General features: G+C 38.9%; 1 protein-coding gene across 2 annotated transcripts in view; it reads left to right on the top strand.

The window, feature by feature from the left end:
* The window catches only part of SPOPL (speckle type BTB/POZ protein like), a 33,070-nt gene that overhangs the window by 2,352 nt on the left and 10,344 nt on the right, over positions 1 to 20,374 (top strand). For both annotated transcript variants that reach the window (XR_009487293.1, XM_059852535.1), the window contains exons 2-5: positions 12,602 to 12,736; positions 12,916 to 13,037; positions 13,296 to 13,447; positions 16,942 to 17,069. Coding sequence is in view for 1 of the 2 variants with exons in the window: in XM_059852535.1 (XP_059708518.1) it covers positions 12,659 to 12,736; positions 12,916 to 13,037; positions 13,296 to 13,447; positions 16,942 to 17,069 (480 nt within the window). In the remaining variant the exon portion in view is untranslated. The remainder of the gene's footprint in view (positions 1 to 12,601; positions 12,737 to 12,915; positions 13,038 to 13,295; positions 13,448 to 16,941; positions 17,070 to 20,374) is intronic.

The raw sequence follows: 20,374 nt of genomic DNA, 5'->3' as shown, positions 1-20,374 counted from the left end.
TTATATGCTCCTTATGGGCATTTCTGTCTCCTTGTCAAAAGCAGTCTGCTTCCTGTGTATTTAGCAAAACCTGGTTGAGACTAAGGAAGTCTTAAGTGAGATTGGTATACTTCCCAGAAGCAGCAACCTGGTGCCTGTAGTCATAAAATCCTGGGGTCTTCGAAATGCTGTGCTCCCAATCAAAGCATGAAGACTGCATTTTGTCCTGGATGTCCTGGGCCCTGCATTTTTGGGATGAAGTAGAAGGTGCTTGCCTCAATGCTTGACTAATGGTCTTGCCTGTGGTCTCCAAGAGCCTCTTGTACCTTGGCACTGGCACAGGGTGCTCAGAGAAGCTGTGGCTGCCCCATGCCTGGCAGTCTCTAAGGCCAGGTTGGATCCTGCTTGGAACAGCCTGGGACAATGGAACATGTCCCTGCCATGGCAGGGGGGTTGGAATGAAATGATCTTCAAGTTTCCTTCAAACCCAAACCATTCCATGATTCCCTTTCCCCTCTACACAATATGTGCATATTCACAAGAGACCTTCCTCCCTTTGATTTCTTGAAAAAATTTCCAGTTCATGTTCCTGTGACATTCTGTTGCTTCTTGTCCCACCCATATCAAAAAGGCTTCCTATTGGAATTGTCCCTTTGCATGGAAGTAGGAAATCTCTCATTCAGCTTGTGCTCAGTACTTAGTGGAGATTTGTTGCAGCTCTGTGAGAGGTGGAGGTGTTTCAGTGGTGATAATTCAGGTGCTGTAGGTCTTAACTGAGAGAAGATGGCTGCTTGCCTTAGTTCAGTGGGTTTCTTAAGAAGTGTGTGTAACTGTGTTACACAGTGAGTGTTCTGCATAAATGTGGAATTTTGGTAATGTTTAAGCTATTCAACTTGTGTGGTGGAATTTTGGCAGGAGTGTATGTTCAGTATTGGAGAGAGCTTAACCTAAAAACCCTCAGCTAGAAACCTCAACTCTGTTTAGGTTCCATTTTATCCAAATTTAATAGCTTTCCAGTGTGTTTTTTGGTAGCCTGGTTTAAAATTATTCTTTATCAGCTACAAGGTTTATTAGGTTTTGTACAAGGAATCACTTTGCAACCATGCATGTATCTGTCAACGTTGTTGTGATGAGTGTTTGCATATAACATTTGGGAAATGTAGTGGAAAGTCAGATACTCTTTCAGCTAATTCAGAAAGTCATTGGCATGGAATAATCCAGAGAGCTCACATGTCCAAATTCCCTGGATTACTTATCCTTGATACAGCCTTGCATCTCCCAGAAGCCATTTATCACTTCATTTTTTGGTGAAAAATATTACACATGCTACTTTTAGTTGTAACAGTTTGCATCAGCTCATCCACCGGGGTTCATGTGGCATTTGCTCCTTGCTCTATATTGTGACTTGAATTCTTAAGTAGTTCAAGGGTGAAGTATCATTTGATGTGTAATTTACCTGTGTGCTTTAAGAAAAAGCAGTTGTGTGCCAGGGAGAACGCAACAGAGTAGCTCTTGGCATAGGCAGTGCTGCTGGTGGTGGAGTAAATGTCTCCAGAAGTTGGGAAACTTCCAAAGTTCATGGGGTGGGAACCTCTTATTGTTGTGCAGTGGAAAGGATCACTGGGTGAAACTCGGGAGCCAAGCTTTCTCTTGGCCTCCTTCCTGGTAGTTCCTTTAATGTTGGTCCCCTCCCAAGAGCTCACTTACCAGTTGGTCAAGTCTTTTGCAAAATCGATTTGCGAGCAGGGCTGCCAATGGAGATGAAGGAAATGGGGGGTGATGACTTGCACTTGATTTCTTTCAAATGCCTTGTTTTCTTGTGTGCTGAATGTTCAGCAAATTAATTAGACTTGAGTGTCTCTAAAAGGGTTTGGGGTGGTTGCATCAGCAGTTGCTTCCTGAACAACTGGAATCGAGCTCCTCTGGCCTGAGAAATAGCTGGTATAACTTTCTCCTCTGGTGTTCTACTTTCTAGTTCTCTGTTCCATGCTCACTTTTTCTTTGGAAAAGTTCACAAAAGCTTTGATTTTCCTGGCTTTCTTTATTCAGATTCGGTTTCTATTGATGAATCTGCTTTCTCCATTAGCATGGCCTGTAGCCTATGAAATACAGATGATTTCAGTACACAGAGTTTAAGTTAAAAATCACTGGGTTGAGTCAAAGTAAAATCTGAACACAAGTTATTCGTTGTTTCAAGCACTTAATAAATTAATCTAGTGATTCAGATTAGCTAGTAATTCCTCTAAATTCTTTCGAGGAGACACGTATTCACTGTCTTCACAATAGGGTCTGAATTACTTCATATGTAGACATTACCTCAGCAACAAAACCATCAGTCTTTAGTGGCAGTTTTTCTTAAATTTTAAAACAGATAGATTCCTTGTTAACAGAGATTAATTTCAGAATTAGTTCAATCAAAACTCTTGAAGATAAAACCAGAACTTGTTTGTAATGAGTTTATATAATGAGTGGTTAATATAGTTTCTTCAGCTTCAAGGATGGAGCAATATACAATAAAAATAATAAATCTTAGCTCTTTTTTGTAAGTATCAGATGTACCAGTGGGCACACAGATATTTACATATCAAGCTGAGTAACTGTTCTTGTAACAGGACAAAATAGTCATTTTAACTAACTTGTCTGTGCTGTGTGCAAAGTTACTTGCAGCATTTATTTGTGGACATCTGGATTTATACCTCTTAGCTGTTTTTTTCATGCATTTGGAAAGTTCCACATAGAGTCTATGTGAACTTATGTAAAGTCCTATTATTTCAGTTCTGAAAATGTTATTCTGAAGACGAAGCTGTCTGAAGTCTCTGGCTGATTTGTGTGATTGCAGGTTAATGTAATGCATTGCTGTACTGACTGTCCAAGTGGGTGTGATCTCACTCTTGGATCTGGCAGTGCACTTGGCATATGGTGGTTTCAGAGGAATAAAATGTATGAAATCTATTTTCATTGGGTTTTTCTGATCTCTGCAGAATATGTCAAGGTAGATTTTTTTTTTGTTTATTTATGTGCATATAGCAAGCAAATTTAAATTAAAAAGAGCAGCAGAATTATATTTGTGTTGCGATGGGTGATAGAGTATAGAAGAAACTGAAACTTTTTATACTGAAGAAGTTTGCATAAATACATTTTAGGTGAGATTTGCAAAATCCACTGGGCAGGTGGTTGACCCAGGGTAAAAAATACAGTAAATAAATCTGAAAGGTTTGAATTAATACTGTTGCATCTCATGAGAGGCTTGTGATTATTGGAGGTCCTGTCTTGCTTACAGCAAAAAAAACCATTTTTAGTAACATTCTGCTCAAGTGGGGGTTTTCCCCTTTAAAAAAAAAAGGGGAAGGGAAGAGAGAAGGAAAGCATAATAGAAGTAGAAGTGAAAGAAAAGCTTCCATAGGCTCAAAATTTGTGTGTGGCAAACTTTATACCCAGAGTTAGTTTCTATGATTAGTTATATTAATATAAGATCAACAAGCAAAATCCACTTTTATTCTGTAGCCAGTGGTTTTGAATATTATTTTACAGGCCAGGCATCATTTTTAATGATTAAATAGCAGTTGTGTTTGGAAAGGTGCCATCCCCTCCAACAAGTGTGAGACTCTGCTCACTGAGTGCTGAGGGGAAAGATATATGGCAGTAACATCATCAAGTGTTAGTCTGGGTTACTAATAAATTACAGTGTCTGAGCCTTCAGAGGTTTCCAGAGTCACTTGTAAAGAGGGGCTCGGCACTTGGAGTTGGCTGACTTCTTGATTTCCTGGTAGTAAATCTCCTTTTTTCCTGCTGTTTGTTTCTCTGCTCTGGGAGAGCATTTGTCCGTGGCAGCGCTGTGTGTGTGGGGTGGGATGATTCACTGCGGGGTTGTGTCTCCTGTGTGTGCATGGAGGCAAAAAGCAGCAGACTCAGATCTGCTTCTGGTCTGCCTTGTTTGACAGCACCCAAGATGAAACCAAATCTATTTACTGCACAGCCAGGCTACCCCGACAGGCCTGTGCCAGCCTCTTTGCCTTGCTGCTTACTTGGGAAATACTCTTCTGTCTTGAGCAACTGGGAGTGTGTAAGTGGGGAAACTTACAGGAAACTGCCAAGCTTTGGATTGTTTTTGTAGTGAAAAAAGGGATCTCAAACAGATTATATCAGAATGGTTCTTAAATCCTGAAGTATAAGCAGAACAGTATCTGGATGTTTTCTGAATGATAGAAGTTGTCCACTTTGAAATTCAGAAGCCAGTTTCTGTTGTACTAATTTGTGAGCTGGACTCAATCATCCTTCCAACTCAAGATATTCTATGATTCTATGAACTTTTAGGATTTTCTTTATCTCTGTGGGTCTGAAGCAGTTTAGCTGCAGTCCAGTCCTGAGATGTTAAGTTTTGCTTGCACTGATGGCTTTTAGAGATTACTGCTTCATATTCACCAAAACGAGTGTGCAGCTCTACCTCTTGGCCTGCCTGTATTTCCTAGGATGTTTTTAATCAGCTGTTGTTGGTTAGCTCAATTTCAAGACTGTTGGGGCAAATTAACACCGAATGTAGTTTGGTCCTCTGGCAGAATTGAGTTTTAGGCCTTTTTTCTCAGTTTCCTAGCTTTAAAATATCACTTGTTTTTTGCATTAAGTCTGACACTCAGGCATAGAGGAGGTCTGAAATGAGCTGTGACTCTCAGAATCTCCAAGATGCAGCTGTGTGCACAAATGTGACCACTGCTTTGCCATGAGAGGTAACAGGGCAACAAATGACTGATCAGCCCCCTCCTGAGAGCATCTGTGAGTATGAGCTTTTGCCTGCTGAAAGCAATTGTACCAATTCTGTGTGAGCTTTGCAGGTGATGCCAGTCTGCAGAAGTTAATGAGGAGAACTTTCTGCTGCTCTGTTCAGCTCCTTTGCAGCAAATGACAATGCAGCACCTGTCTCCAGAGGGTGCAGGCCAGTGCTTTCCACAAATCTTATGGATTTTAAAAGAAAAGAAAACCAAAACAACCCAAACCACCCCAGACCAGCTGTGAATCTGCTAGATAAAGATATTTCTTTGTTACAATTGGAATCAGCTTTCTGTTGGCTTATGCAAACTCGTGTTCCAAGTACAAAGAAGAAAGTTAAGATTAGCTTTTTTGATTTGGTGAACTCTTGATTGTGTGTAACTGAAGCATTTAGGGAAAAAATGCCTTCATTTAATATACTTTTCACATGTCAATGATTTGTTGGAGTAAGAGTAATGGAGTGAAACTAAGGAGGGGAAAAGATCACTTTGGCTGTATACCAGGAAACAAACCCCAAAAGCAATAGATTATTTGAATAGAATATTTTCCCAAGAGGAATCGTGGTGGAAAGACACCTCTTTTGGGTCCTGTAAAACTAGACTGGGCAATGAAAATGAAAAATGCTGTAAGAAATAATCTTGCATTTCTTCTCTGGGGAGAAGCATAGATGACTGCTGTAGGGGATGGTCTGGGATATCTAATACAGAGCACAGTGGGTTTCCTGTATTACAGAACAATAATGCAAGGCTAATGCTGAGGGATTTTTATCAGTGAGCTTGGTTGATGTAAACTAGACAGTTTTAGCTCCAGCTCTGTTGAGCACTTGGGCTTTCTCACAGCTGAGATAAAATTCAACTTTATTTTTCAAAGCCGTAGGATAGGAAAGAAAATTGAGAGAAAAGCCTGAAAATAGCATGTAAGCAACTTAACAGTTTTTACAATTAATAGTATTACCTTGCTGGTTTTGAGCTGCTGACTTCAGAGTCATCAGTCAGAGGTACACCATCATCCTTCTGAAAAGTTGGGCATTTCCCACGTGCTGGGTTGTGCCTTGCTGGAGCTTTTTTGCTGGAAGCACCGTGAGGATGTGCTTTTAAATTCTGGAGTCTTAGTTGCAGCTATTTTGAGATGTCTGTGGCCCCAGCTGCCTGCCCTCTCTCTGCTGGAGTTTACTGTCCCTGGGCAGGGGTGACAGGGTGTATATGGAGTTTCTCAGCTGTCAGAGCCCAGTCCATGGCTGTGTTTTTTTTCCTCACTGGAAAAGTGTGCAGAGAGTCATGAATTGGCTCGTGGTGTGGCTGCTGATTGTGTCTCCTGGCAGGGCACAGGCTTCCAGCAGAGCTGTGGGATGGCAAGGGTGACATGGTAAGCATGAAGCACACAGGAGCAGCCAGAGCTTCTGATTTAAGCCCCAAAGCTTGGGTTTGTGTAAACTTAGTTGCTATTGCGTGGTTCCAGAGCAAACAAATACTTAAATAAGCATTTTTTAATATCAAGTTCTAAAAAAGCCTCAAACCTTTTTTAAGTGTTATAGGCTGCCTTTTGAGTAAGTGTCACAGGGGTTTCCTGTGTGTAGCCCAACTGCTGTTCCCTTCTTTTGCCCCAAAAAGGAGGAATTTTTCATGTTAGAAGTACTACAGGTAACATAAAGTGTAGTACCTCCTTAACATATAAATTTTTTAAGTTAGAGGATGGATATATGTTATTGCAATTGTGTAAGTGTGAGTAATTCTGTTCACTCAAATGATGCAGGGATGGAAAAACAATAAATGCTGAACACTGTATTTAAATTTTTGTAGGTATATTTTAAATATGTTTTCAGAGGAGATAATAACTGAACAAATTGGAAAAGTGCCTGAGTTTAATAGACCTTTCAGGCATCTGTTATTGTGTTGTGGATCATCCAGCAGGAAACTCAGTTTAATAGTTAGCTGTTTAGGAAATACAACAGGAGTTCTTTCAAAAAGATCAATTGTGAAGGGATGCAAATCCTCCTAATTAAGAAAACAATCCTATTTTTTGCAAAGTTCATTTTTTTCCTACTTACTAGTAAAAATTGCAGGAATTTATGTAAGCTTAATTAGCTGATATGACAAGCTCTTTAACAAAAAGAAAAAATTTGAAGCCATAGGTGTTTCATGCCACCGAATAAGTGTGACCCAGGTGGTGGGTGGCTGTTACACAAATCCTTCTGTGATCAATGAGAAAGGAACATGGCTTTTTTCACTCTTAAATAGTTGGGTCTTCATAAGCTGATGCTGCCTAGAACTGTGTGATCCATCTGGGTCCAGGTGGGGCAGTGCAGAAATAACTTTGTCTTTGGCCTTAGAATGTCTTTCACTTCAGACATAACTATTTTGATTGGGTTTGTTTGTTTCCTTCATTTTTATATTCATAAATATATTCTTCCTCAGCCAAGATCTGAGAAGACGGTGTTTTCCCCAAGAATTTTCCTTCTTTGTAATTTGAAAAACAAAACTGATTCCTTGAACAAATATTGATAGTTTTACATAAAACACTTACATAGTAATTATATAATAGTATGTAATATTTTATTCACTGATCATTTAATGAGAGGAAATTAAATAAGTTTCTCTGTAACTATACCATGTTTATTTTGAATGGGAGTTGATGTTACTGAATGAAGGACTTATTTTGGATTTTTTTTTTTAAAAGCCACACTGTCAAAATTTCACAAACTGTATTTGGTTTCTGAATTACGTATTTACTAGGAATAAAAAGTTGGAGGAACAGAGTGTTATTTTCCAGTTAAACTTCAGAAGGTGATCTTTATTTCAGCCACTGATGAAATACCAGTATTTCCAGAGAGGGGACAAGAAGTTAATTCACAACAGCTTTGCATTTTGTGCAGTGTTGAGCCCTGCTCAGGAAAAGACTGTCACCATCTGAGTGGAATATGCAGTAAGTGCACTTGGAATTTATTGGTGTGACCCTGGAGGGAGCCACTTTGATCCTGGAGGCCTGAGCCCTGGGAAGAGGGGATGCTGGAAGGAAGAGGCTCAGCAGGACCTGATCACCCGAGTTCACAATGTGCTTTTCTTCTCAATCATGGGGGGGCAGGAGAAGGTCACTGATTTGCTTGGAGAACCATCCCTAGGTTGGATTCTGGCAGGCTGGATTTGACTTTGGGGTGTGTTGGGTACCCTGCAGAAGACAGTTTGTTCAGCCATCCTACCAGCAGTGTGCTGGCTGCAGTCCCTCACTGAAATGCCACAGTAAACCATTGCTGTTAATGGTTTAATGTGCAACACCTTATGTGCACCTGCTGCACTGTGCCTGCCCTGGGAGGGTCCCAGATCCTGGGATCTGCTTCCTGCACTGAGCTGCTCCTAAGGACAGCCAGGCCCAGCATCCTCCTGACAGGGCAGCTCTTCAAACAGCTTAGCAAGTGTTTTGTGGGTTTATTATTGGGGACATAGAAAATTCTTCTTTGTGTGTTCCTGACTATGTGGTGCTTTCTTAATAAGCTAGTCACTTTTTCAGTGAAAAAGTTGAGATAATTCCAGCACAAGATGTAAGAGACTGGGAATGTGCTCTTGTCTAGCTCTGAGAGGTTGAAAAGTAACTTTGGTTAGAATCATGTTGATAAATACTCAATTTCAGACAGGGGAAACAACAAGTATTTTTGGAAGTCATGCTACTGATGTAGGAAGTCACTTTGAATCTTAAGATCTCTTCTTAAAAGTTAAGAAAATGGAGATCTGATACAGCTTTTGATAAAAAATCTGTGCAAATACATTTTTTGGAAGGTAGCCTGTGCTTTCTTTACACTGTGTGTACAGGTAATTAATTAACAATAATCAATTTTGCATGGCTTTAAGTTTAGCATAAGTGTTTGTTTGACTAGGAGGGCACTTCAGTTAACTCCTAAATAAAATGTACTTTGAGAAATCTCCTTTTTTTTGATGTGATTTCTGCCTACATGCTCACTGTAGGAGGATCAGCTCCTGGAAGATCCAAATTTAACAGAATCTGGCCTAATTGCAGAGCGATTATCAGGTGAAGCCAATATCTTCCTTAACAGACCAGTAGAAGAAGTGATAAGCCCATCATGTTTGGGGTCTGGAAGTACAAGCAAAGAACGTTTGACCTTTCCTTCTTTTCTTTGAACACAAAGTGTTCAATGAAGACAATGAGCACAAACTCTGAATTAAATCAGCACTGGCTGCTGTACAACATTCAGTATATCAGTTCATTAGAAAAAACTCCAAACAAAGGAACTTGACACCCTTTAAAAATACATCTCATTTTTCTTTTGAAAACCAGAAACTTATTTTACCCCATCCATTAAAGCTTGTTTTCCTGTTCCCAGTGCACGTTTGCCCTGATGGTCAGGCATTTCTGCCTGGCAGAATGGCCACACAGACTGGTTTGTTGGGCCATGTCCAGACAGGCACAGCATTGCCTGAAAATTCTTGGAGCTATTGTCTGATAATGTTCCCTCATTTCTGCTGCTTTGTTCATGGTATCCTGCAGAGTAATAAATGCAGGTTCTAGCATGAAAATTGTCCCTCTAAGTTGTTTCATCCTGTGGATAGCAGACCTGTCTTCCTGCAGCTCACTGATTGAATTCCACCCAGTCGTTCCCTGACTGGTTTTGTGAACTGCAGCTCTCTCTGTTCCCAACCATTTGGTCTAATAGGCTATGATGAGGGGTTGGTACCTGGAAAACCATTTTGTTAGAGCTGATGACAGTGGCTGATCAATGATTCATAAACAATTTCTTCAGAGTAGTATTTAGTCTCCTCCCCACGCAGAGTGCGGTAGAATAGAGATGCAACCCTTTGTTCTCACCTTCAGGCTGCCTGTGCAGGGTCCTTTTTGCCGTGGTGACCACTGGTGGCCACTCAGTGTGGTCTGGCTGTCAGTCTAAAGACTGCAAAAGTCCCTTCTGCGAACACCTCTGCACTTTAGGACAGCATCTTGAAAGCTTGTGTTCTCTCTCCCCTTGTAGCTCTGGTAAATATCCACATGACCCCACCCAAATCCCAATTAATTGATTTAATAAAGGGAAGGGCAGATCTGCAGTACTGCTAAGCCATTTCCATCCTTCTCCCTTTTGGTACATGTTAACAGAGCATCAGAATCTCTGTTTATTCATTCTCCCATTATTCAGTTTGTCTTGGTTGGTCCTTTGTTGTGTTTAAATTGTGTGCTTAGATGTACTAAAAAATACAGACAGCTCCTCAACACAGACTCCCAGTATCAAGGATTTAAAGTTACTGCTTTCTGCCAATTTTTTCAGTCTAAAAATGTGTTTGGCTTAGTAAATCTGTGCAAAAAAAGTGGAGTGTTAATCTGTTCCTCAGAGGTGTGTCAGGAGGTCATGAAAATCACTTGTCTGGTGCTAGTGCTGTAAAGGGGAAACCTTACAAAAAGCTGAGGCTGTTCAGAATGACCTGAGAAGTGCACTTAGGTAAAATCAGGCCTTCCTTAAATAAAGGCCATGTAGCAGGTGGAAGCAGCCTCTGAAGCACAGCTGCCATGGGTAGAGCAGGTACAGAGACAGGGCAACAGATGGACCTGAAAATAATTGCAAATAACTACCTTTGCTTAGAGTTAAATTCTCAGTGAATCAAGCTGATTTAGCTGTGAGATGGGAGTGGGCAGATAACTACTGGTAGCTGGCCCAAGGTCACTGAACACTTTCTTAAAAGAGATTGTGTACAGCGGTTATTTTCAGGCTTTTCCAATTTAGAAACCCCTTCAGAGCAAATTTGGTTCAGATCTGCTGCTCCTTCATGGTTACTGGGAGCTGACTGGTCTAATGGGCTAAAGAACTGAGGTACAGGTGAGAGACCAGACAGTCCTGTGCATCTCATGCAAATGACAGAATAAGGAATGGGCTGTATTCTTCTTGGTTTTAGCTTTGGAGACTCGAGGAGCAGCAAGCAGAGTCAGTAAGGCTGAGGTAAGCTGTTCTAACCCTTTCAGGATATGGTTCTGTGTCAAAATCCATTGCATTGGGGGAATAGCTTCAGTTGTCACCACTGAGTAGGATGTGCTTCCAGAAGTAATGGTAATATAAGTGCTAATATTTGCTTTATGAAAGCAGAAGTTCATATGTATACTTCCCAGGAGTTTTACTCTGGGTGGTTCTGTACAGAGAATCAAAACCAATTGTAAACATGTAAGCAAAAACTGTGTAAACACAACATTCACAATAGATGTGTTTCCTGCTTAAAAAAACATGAAGCAAACAAGTTCGGTTATCTTAAATTTAGGGATGATGTTGGTTTTTCATTTATTGAAAGTACTAATGAAGTACTGAATGTTGCCACAAATACAAATTTTATTTGGGGAAAACTCATTTGTTAAAGACAGCTGAATTGTGTTTATTATTAGTTTTCACTGTCTCAGAGATCCATATCTTACAGGAGACCTATTCAGTATTTTGTTTTCACCCTGTCATAGCAGATCTGTTGGTAGAATTTCATTAAGGCATATTATTATAAAGCATCTGCTTCCTCATCTGGTAAAAACTGAGAATTAGCTTTCTTTTCAAGCTCTTATACTTCTGTGATTCAGAGCAATCACCTGTCAGCAGGCTTTGATGTGGAAGGGCTGCTTCATACCATGAGTGAGAAGCAGTACCAGAAAGGCAGAGGGGAAAACATCCAGTGAGGATCACAGCATGTCACAGAGCAGAATTCTTCCTGTAGGAATAATGAACTTGTTACATCATGACTGAATTGTACATGCTCTTGCAGTGCCTTTTTACCAGTGTTTGCATAAAACCTTGTTTCTAAGTGTTGCTCCATCCCTGGAGAGTTCCATCGTTATTAGTGATGTGCAATCACATCTTTTGAGGAAGAGAATTAATGCTGTTCTATCACAGCTAAAAAGAGCTGTACAGTGAAGCAGTCAAATGTTGCAGAAAGATGGTTGCTTTAAAGTGATAGCAGGATATGTTTAAGGAAACTTTCTGTACTAAGAGAAAATGTTTTGTGGCAGAAATAATTGATTTTTTTTCTGGTTTGATCAGGGTTCATTTCACTTTTTTAGCAATTTAATGAAGCAGTTTAAGTGAGAGGCTGTGCTTGTGACAGGAATCTGCCCACAGCTGACAGCAAACCCTCCCATAAAGGAGAGCCAGCCAGGAAGCCAGAGCTGCCCTCTCATTGCCCACCTTCTTCATTGGCCAGGCCCAATGACTGCTGTGTAGCCAGGTGTGAGCGATCTGGGCAAGTGCCAGGCAAGTTCCTCGTGGGCAGGAGGAGCTGCAGTGCTCTGTTTGGTGGTGGTAGTTCATAACAAAATCACTTTGTTTCTTGTTAGGAGTTGAGTGAAACTGTTTACTGGCTTTGTGTTATTGTAGTTCTTCAGCTCTGTCTGTTGGTGTTAAAGATCTGTAAGAAAATACTGCTTGAAATGCAGGTCTGATTTCTTACCCTCCGTTCAGAAATCTCAGGGTTGTGTCAACCTATTCTCCTCCCAGGTGGCTGAGTGTTCTTGTGAATTATGTCTGGGTGAAAACCTAAGGCATTGTACTAATGACTGAGTGCTCTGGGTACTCTGCAAGTCAAAGGAGGAGAGCCTGAAGAAAGTTATAACACTTCTGGAGTGGCCAAAGTGGTAATTTGCAAAGGGGGTGTTGAAATATTGTCATTAGTGGTGGTGTGTGATCCAGAGGTGCTTATTTTTATAAATTATTGTGTGAGGGCTCAGCCTGCAGGTTTTGAGCACCAGTGGTTGTTAATGTGTGACACCCAGCAGAGCCATTGTCCTCTTTTCAGGTTTAATTTTCAGATGCATCCTTTAGTAAACACAGTAAGATGAGTTTTTGTATTTCCCATGCCTAAAAAGGGTGAACAGAATGTATGAATTCCTTTTTTAGGAGAATTACTGAAGCTTGGATTGCTCTCTTGATACTATAAACCTGCAATAAGTGGCAATGTCAAGGGTTCCCACCCCACCTCCTCCTGGGGAGATGTCCAGTGGACCTGTGGCTGAAAGCTGGTGTTACACCCAGGTAATCTACATAAATTCCAATGGCTTCATTTTCTATTGTTCTCATAATAATTGTTAAAAAAAACTAAACTAAAGTTATTGACATATTGAATAAATATAGCTGACGATCTAAGTAGTTCTCATACCTAATGCTTGATATGTAAATTAAATTTTCTTAACATTTTTTGATCTTTTGTTCAGGTTAAAGTAGTAAAATTTTCATACATGTGGACCATTAATAACTTCAGTTTTTGCCGTGAAGAAATGGGTGAAGTTTTAAAGAGTTCTACATTTTCATCAGGGCCAAATGACAAAATGAAGTGGTAAGGTCTTTATTTGAGCAAGTGCTTTGGTTTTGTTTTGGGGTTATTTTGCTTACAAAAATTGTTAAGTTAAATTAAAAATAAATATTGAACACTTCTTGGAGGGTTACTGTAGGTATGGATTGGTTCAAATTTCAAAATGTCAGTAATCACAAAGGAAACATTTATTTCAGCAGCATTTATGATTGTGTTTTATAAAAGTATTTCTGAATTTACTCTGGGTACCATTAAAAATTACAATTTCTCCATTTTTTTCAGGTGCCTGAGAGTGAATCCAAAGGGATTAGATGATGAAAGCAAAGACTACTTGTCATTGTATTTGCTTTTAGTCAGTTGTCCAAAAAGTGAAGTCAGAGCAAAATTCAAATTTTCCTTGTTGAATGCTAAAAGAGAAGAAACAAAAGCAATGGGTAAGGGAATATTAATGTGGTTTTGTAAGAACATCAGCAGTGTTATTTTTTTCAGTTGAGAGCAGAATTTAATATTGAGATAAACTTTTAAAATACCTTTTTTAATTTCCTTTTAGAAACATAATTATAAAATCCTGTTCATGTTTCACACGTTTCTGATCACTGAGCTATGTTAATTCTATCCTGAGCAGTATAAATTACAGCACATTGCCAACTGCTGTCACTCCAGGTCCTTGTCACTTCGTTTTTCCAGCAGATTATTCTTGTTTCCTGTTAGGAGAGGTGTATTTGCTTGTTTGTAGCTACATTGGAAGTATTTGATTTCCATTGCTAAATAGGATAAGCAGAGATGGCTGGATTTTTTTAGGCATCCTTTACAATATTTTGGTCTATTTCAGCAGATTTACTCTGTAATCAGTTTAACAACATGTGCCACGTACCCAAGGAATTAGAAGACTTTGAAATAACTGATTATTTGATTTAATTGTTTTTGTTGATTTGAAAAATATATGGAAGGCTCTTAGTTTCAAACTTGTGAGCACAACCTTCATTGGAAATGCTGTTTGGGAAAGCTGGGATTCTTGTGGAAATGAATAATTTAATGCTGATCTGCACTGAATTTATTCTGCTGCAAGCCCTGTATATGAAGAATATCTGTTTTTCTTCCCTTCTTCTACTCCAGGACTTAAGAGATGTTTCAGGTCCTGTTTTGTTGCAAATTCTGCATTTCTTGCAAAAAATCTGTAGTTCTGCAGTGTTTATACCCAAAGTTCATGCTATTTCTCCTTAAGTAACTTGGCCCACTTGTAATCTTCCAATTAAACCCACATAACTGAGTTCAAATGTAAAAATTAAATTATTAGACTCTTTGGAAGGAAGGTAAATGTATATGTTTCACATGCATGTTTCACTCTCCTAATCCTTTTACACTGATGGTTATGGTTTCTTCAGTCCCTGCAAACTTCCTCTTCTGGAGCTTATGTGAGCACAGCTACACTTGTGTACGTTTGGAGGATGTATGCATCTGGACTTGACACAGTCCTGGGGTGGATTGGTATTTGTAATAAAATGTGAAACTGCATCAAAACCTATTTAGGGATAATCATGGAAGCATAGAATTTTTGAGTTTGCCCTGGGGCTCTGGAGGCTCAGGGTCAGCCCAAGCAGTTTGCTTGGGACTTGTGGTGCTTTGAGATCTCCAAGGATGGAGACTCCACAGCTTATCTAGGCAATCTGTTTTAGTCTCTAGCCAGGTCCTGCTGGCCCTTTGTTTGCCTTAGGGATTTATTGTGGGTTCTTGTTGATTTGTTGTCCCCCAGTCTCCAGTGACCTGTTTGTTCTGGTCTGTAGCAAACACCCAAATCCTGACCCATCATCTCTGCTGGTTCATCATCCACTGCAGTGCTAAAAATCCTGAGAGTGGGTGTGTCTGCAGCTTCTGCAATAGTAGCTGTGCTAGGTTTGGCACCACAGGAGTTATAAATATCTTTTCACTTTGGGAAATTACCAACAGAAGTCTTATTTCTTGGACTCTCCAGCCATTTGCCATCTGCTTCTGTGGGTGCTGTGTATTTACTGAGACAGGAAAATAATGCCCCACTTCCAATGTCCCTTGTAAATTGATAATTTGTGCATAGGCTGCTGCTTCAAGGGATGTTGTATGAAACAGATAGTGAACTAACATTTTAACTTTATTAGAAGAAAAATACATTTGCACTTTTGTGCTGCTCTATTTTTGTTCTTAATTTTGGGGTTTAACATTGGTTGTTGCTAAAATCTAAGTCTGCAGAGTAAAGAATTGGGCTGAATCTAGAGAAGAAATTTGTGAATTCTTTTGGGAATATGATTTTCTGATTTTTTTTCTTTTAATTCAAGGTAATGAGGTTAAAAGTTGGTGAAAGTGTGAAAACACTAATCCAGATGCCAAAAAAACTAGATAATATTGTTTTAAAATGTGTTTTTCCTCCTTGGTATACAGATTTTCAAATGTGAGCAGTGTTGTGTGTTTGTGCTGTTGCCCTCGAAGCCCACACTGCACTTGAGGGAATGCATTTCCCTCTGCTGCTGTACTCTGCATGGGCAAGGGCTTCTTGATCCAGGAGTGTGATTGAGGTGGCAGGGACAGAGACCTCACCCCTCCTGCAATGGCTGCTCCTGGGTGGCTCTTCAGTATATTCTGAAAATACAGTGAAAATCTACAGTATATTTTGCTTGATATAATCCTAGTGGAGAGCTGTTCTGAATATAATTTTTCCAGCTCTTGGAGGTGAGGGCAGTGTGTGACACGTGTGTGTTTTCTATGGTACATGCTTCAGTGTGTTCCAGTGGTGCTGCCAAGGTCAATAGTGTAGGGAAGTCTGGCTTTGCTGATGGCTTTATTTTGGAGGCTGTAGAAGGAAGGATATTTCAACAGATTCTGTCATGCAAAACACTTTGCTTTTATTACAAGCCTCTGATTTAAACTTCTGAAGTGCTCTCTTTACTGAAACATCTCATTGCTGTGTACAGCAAATGAGATGGTGATGTGTTTCTTGCCCATCTTTTTTGGAATAAAAGAAAAGTTCTTTAAGAAAGAACCCTTCATGAGATCCCTCCCCACTTCCCCCTCTGCTCGTATTTCAGTATTCTTGCTGTCTTCATTTTGAACAATTCTTCTAAATTTAATTCAGAATGTGCTTTATTCTCCTTAGATTCTCAAAGCCATTCCCAAAATAACCTCTTTCCCATATTTTACTTTAAGTATAGGGTGCCCTTTCCTGTGGTTTGATTTGAGGAACAAGTGGCCACTTTTCAGTCAACCAGCCATGTAAGATGTGTGATCTTACTGAATTTAAATGTGTTTGCACTGACATGACTGTGGGAATTCTTTTTTGGCTGTGAGCTTTAGAAAAAAAAAGTTGTGTGGTCACAGCATATCTGATGGATTTAAAAAAATTCTTACAACTAGGGTCAAAAGATAAATATAATTAATATCTTTTATGACCAGAAGATAGTTTAGTAGTTGAAAGCTTACATTTCTGTTTTGCTATTTTAATGCTTTTACTGTATTTCAAAATAATTTCAACCTGTGAAACAAGATTTTCCATTTCAGGAAGAAGTCAAACCAGATTGTTGTGACAACTGCAGAGCGTTGTCAGGATGGGTTTGTGGTGACAAATTCATTGTAATGGTGCTTCCCTCTGAACAATTCCTGTTTTGACACATTGGCATTCTAAAACACTCACTGAGAAATCCTTGTGCTGGATGGTGCCTGAGAGATCTAATGAGAGGATATGGTTCAGATTTCAAATTGTGCTCCACCAAGTTCTGTGAAGTGTTTTATAAAATAACACTATTACAATAGTAAAAAGGCTTTAATCCGTTCTGTTGGCACATGATCCAAATGTGTGAAACTGATGAATTTTTTTATTAACACTTAGTTTTGATGTGGAATTGGGTGCTGTTTGTTAATATTTTCCTTTAACTTGCTGTATTTGTACACAATTTTTTATCAGAAAGCCAAAGAGCATATCGATTTGTGCAAGGCAAGGACTGGGGGTTTAAGAAATTTATCCGAAGAGATTTTTTACTAGATGAAGCTAATGGTCTTCTACCAGATGACAAGCTTACATTATTTTGTGAGGTGGGTATTAATTTTTAAGTAATAAAGTTTTAAATAAAATGTTCCCTGCTCTAATAAATAGTGATTTATGTTGATTTAAACAATAACATACTATAAAATTGTCTTCTGAAAACTAAAAACTTGGTAAATTATACATTGCGTTGTCTGCATTGCTTTTTTTTTTTTTTTTTTTGGTGTTTGTACATTGAGGTGTAGAATATTGAATTGATTACTTGTAAACTGCTGGACTTCTCTGTGAATTTGCCACAGTTACATCAGAATTGACTGAAGAATTATTTATGCCAGAGGTGGCTGGTGTGCGCTGTCTAGAGAAATGCTGTTTTACTGAGGTCACTTTTATTTAAAGGAGTTGTATTTGGAATTAGAGGACTGGTTTTCACTGGATGGAAATGTTCACATACTGGTTCACATTATAAAAGAAAACCCAACTGATTGTCAGAATCTATATTCCTTTAATATCCTAGTTGTTGGCTTTAACCAATGAACATGTATTTCCAGTAAATGAAACACTTTATTTTTTTACTAATTGTTACATTTTGTTTTCTGAGAGAATGCAAGTATCTTGTAGAAGTTGTGCTTGATACTAAAAATTAACATTGAGAGCTGTGATATAAATTTAACTTCATGGTGTACTGTGGGTCCCTTCTTCTATAATATCATATATGTCCATAACCTAAATTTTCCTATTAAATTTCAGTAAAAAGCTTACTTGGTGTTAAAAATGGAAAGCAGAGAAAGTAGCAGTGTAAGTGGAATGTATGTTGAATATACATTGGCTGGTTATCTGGGCTGCCATAAAGTGATTAGCGACTTAGGAGGATGATAGATGCTCCAACTGCTAATAAGTTTGCTTTGATCTGTGTATTTACAGGAAATGTGTAAAATTGTCTTGGCAAGATTACAATTTAATTATATGTCATTATGCTGGGTAGGAAGAATAATTGAAATGTGGCCCTTGAGACTAGATATTGCAAATATAGTGCATCTTATTTTCACTTAGACAAGTTAAATTAGCTGCATGATAAATTTGTTATGAATACAATTATTTGGGTGATAAAAGCAGATATAACAAGTGTTTTATGTTTCTGAAAAGATACTTTTGAGTATTTTCTCTTCTTAAGTTGTCCTCTTAATGAACACTTTGATGTAAATGAAAAGCTCTTAAAAGTAGCATTTGATTTTGGAATAGATCACTCTCTAATTTTAGAGATTAGGTTTGTTTAAAAAATATAACTAGAAGAAATACTGGATTTCCAGAGAAATGCTGTTATTTAAATTCTGATGCTAATCACTGAATTTAGCTGTGTTTCCCTATGAAAATAACTTGGTGTTTTAATGTGAGTGGCTTTTGTGAAGTGTTGGACCTACCCTGATTATAAATGTGAAAGGAAGTAAAACATCAAGTTTTAACATGTTCACTGTGAACGACTAAATGTGAACATTTAGTTGCTCACAGTGAACACGTTAAAATAACTTCTGGCTTGTGTCAGGGTGAAGGAAAAACTTGAAAATCCAAATATTTTAGGAATTTCTTTCTTTGGATGTGTGATACCAGCTCTTCAGCTGTCCTTAGAAATGACAGGTGTTGTTTGAAGGACCTGTTTCTATAGACAAGCCTGAAGTTTTTGTCCTTTTAGAACTTTACTCCTAAGCTCTGATTTCCATGTTTGCCTTCCTACTTGTTTCCTGTTTGGAAAACTGACTTACCACTTCTTAACTATTGCACTTGGCTTGATGAAGCTTGTCAGATATAGCTGATATTTAGTGAAAGTCTCTGATTACTGACTGTTGGTGGGCCCTTCTTCTTGTTGGCTTGCAGGAAAATTATTTGCTTGTCTTTGGCAGCAAAGATATTCATTCTGTGTTGCTAAAGATTCTCAGGATCAGCTGGATATGCCCTTGGATGGGATCTGAGGGGCTGTTAAGTTTAATATTTTGTGAAGTCTGGTGCTGCCAGCAGCAACTAGTCATTAAATGCAACTTCAGATTTTTGGGCATACTGATCTGTTTGCCTGAATTCTCTCTTTCCATATAATCTGAAAGTACTTTCAGATGTTCCATTTGCTAATGGAATAGAGTGTTCTCTGCTTTCACAGATCTCTTACCTGCCTTAGTAGTCCAAGGTGTCATTTATATCACCCTTACCGTTAGATTACCACAGATTGAAAATCCAGAAAATCATGGACATTAACCTGGTTAAGTGTCACCACACAGAACTTGTTCAAGTTGATAAGTTTTCAATGGTTATATGGGGTTAACTTGATTGGATTTCAGCTTTATTTAAATAAATTATAAATAATAAGAGGATGCGCTTGATATATGGCATGGCTGTTGGACTGAGATATGAAAGATCAGATCCCTGTAATCATTTGTATTTAGAATCTTTAAAGGACAATGCACTCCAGGTCACTTGGGTGGGGGAGATTTGAATTAAAACTTTGCTTGGGTTATGCCTTAAAAAGATGACCTGTAGCAAATTGCTGTGTTGCCCAGCTCTCAGTATGTATTAGAAACCATTCTAAACCAGAAGTTTGGAAGGTCAGAGATCAGTTTAAGTGCACATAAAGAGTGTGTAGATGACTTTCCCTAGGCATTGTCTGTAGCTAACAGGAGGATGCTGTGTGGACAACTGGGACCGTGAACTTTGAGTCAAGGCTCTGGAAAAGCAGAACTCTCCTCTGGCAACAGAAGATGAGCTTGGCTAAGCTAAAACTTCCTTTGTGTGTATGTATGTCTCCTGAAATCACTGTGTGTGTGAAAACTGGGAAATAGCTCTATAGATTTTTTTCAATGTTATAAATGTACAGTCTAACTGTGAAAGAGAAATTTTGCTGTGCTTTGGGTTTCTTCTCTTTTTTTAAGGTGGAAGAATAAAAAGGAATTTCTTGTATTCACAAGGGGGTATGAGATGATACAGGGAATTAGGCAGTGATTCAAATCCCCAAGCTGCTGTCATAATTGGATCATCTTCCTCCTCTTCTGGTCTGGAGTTTGGCTTGCAGTGCTCTAACTTTGTGAAGCTGAGCTGTGCTGTTTTTGCTTTATGCCAGATTTATTCCAGATGCCTTTGGAAATCAACCAAAGCTCTGATCCTAACAGTATCAGCATTTTCTCTTAAGATCTAATCCTAATTTTCTATATTTGGGAGATGGAGTGATCAAGATCTTGTAGTATGGCTCGTTACAAAGGTTTTATTCTCAGGTCTGTGCTCTCAACAAGAGAAGCAAAACCTGCTGAGCTCTTCTGTTTTCCCAGCACACTGATTAAAAGGACTTAGTATGGGAAGATAACTGAAAAAGCAGCAA

This window comes from Haemorhous mexicanus, chromosome 8, assembly GCF_027477595.1.
Source record: "Haemorhous mexicanus isolate bHaeMex1 chromosome 8, bHaeMex1.pri, whole genome shotgun sequence".
Classification (NCBI taxonomy): Eukaryota; Metazoa; Chordata; class Aves; order Passeriformes; family Fringillidae; genus Haemorhous; species Haemorhous mexicanus.
This window is presented reverse-complemented; position numbering and strand designations above follow the sequence as displayed.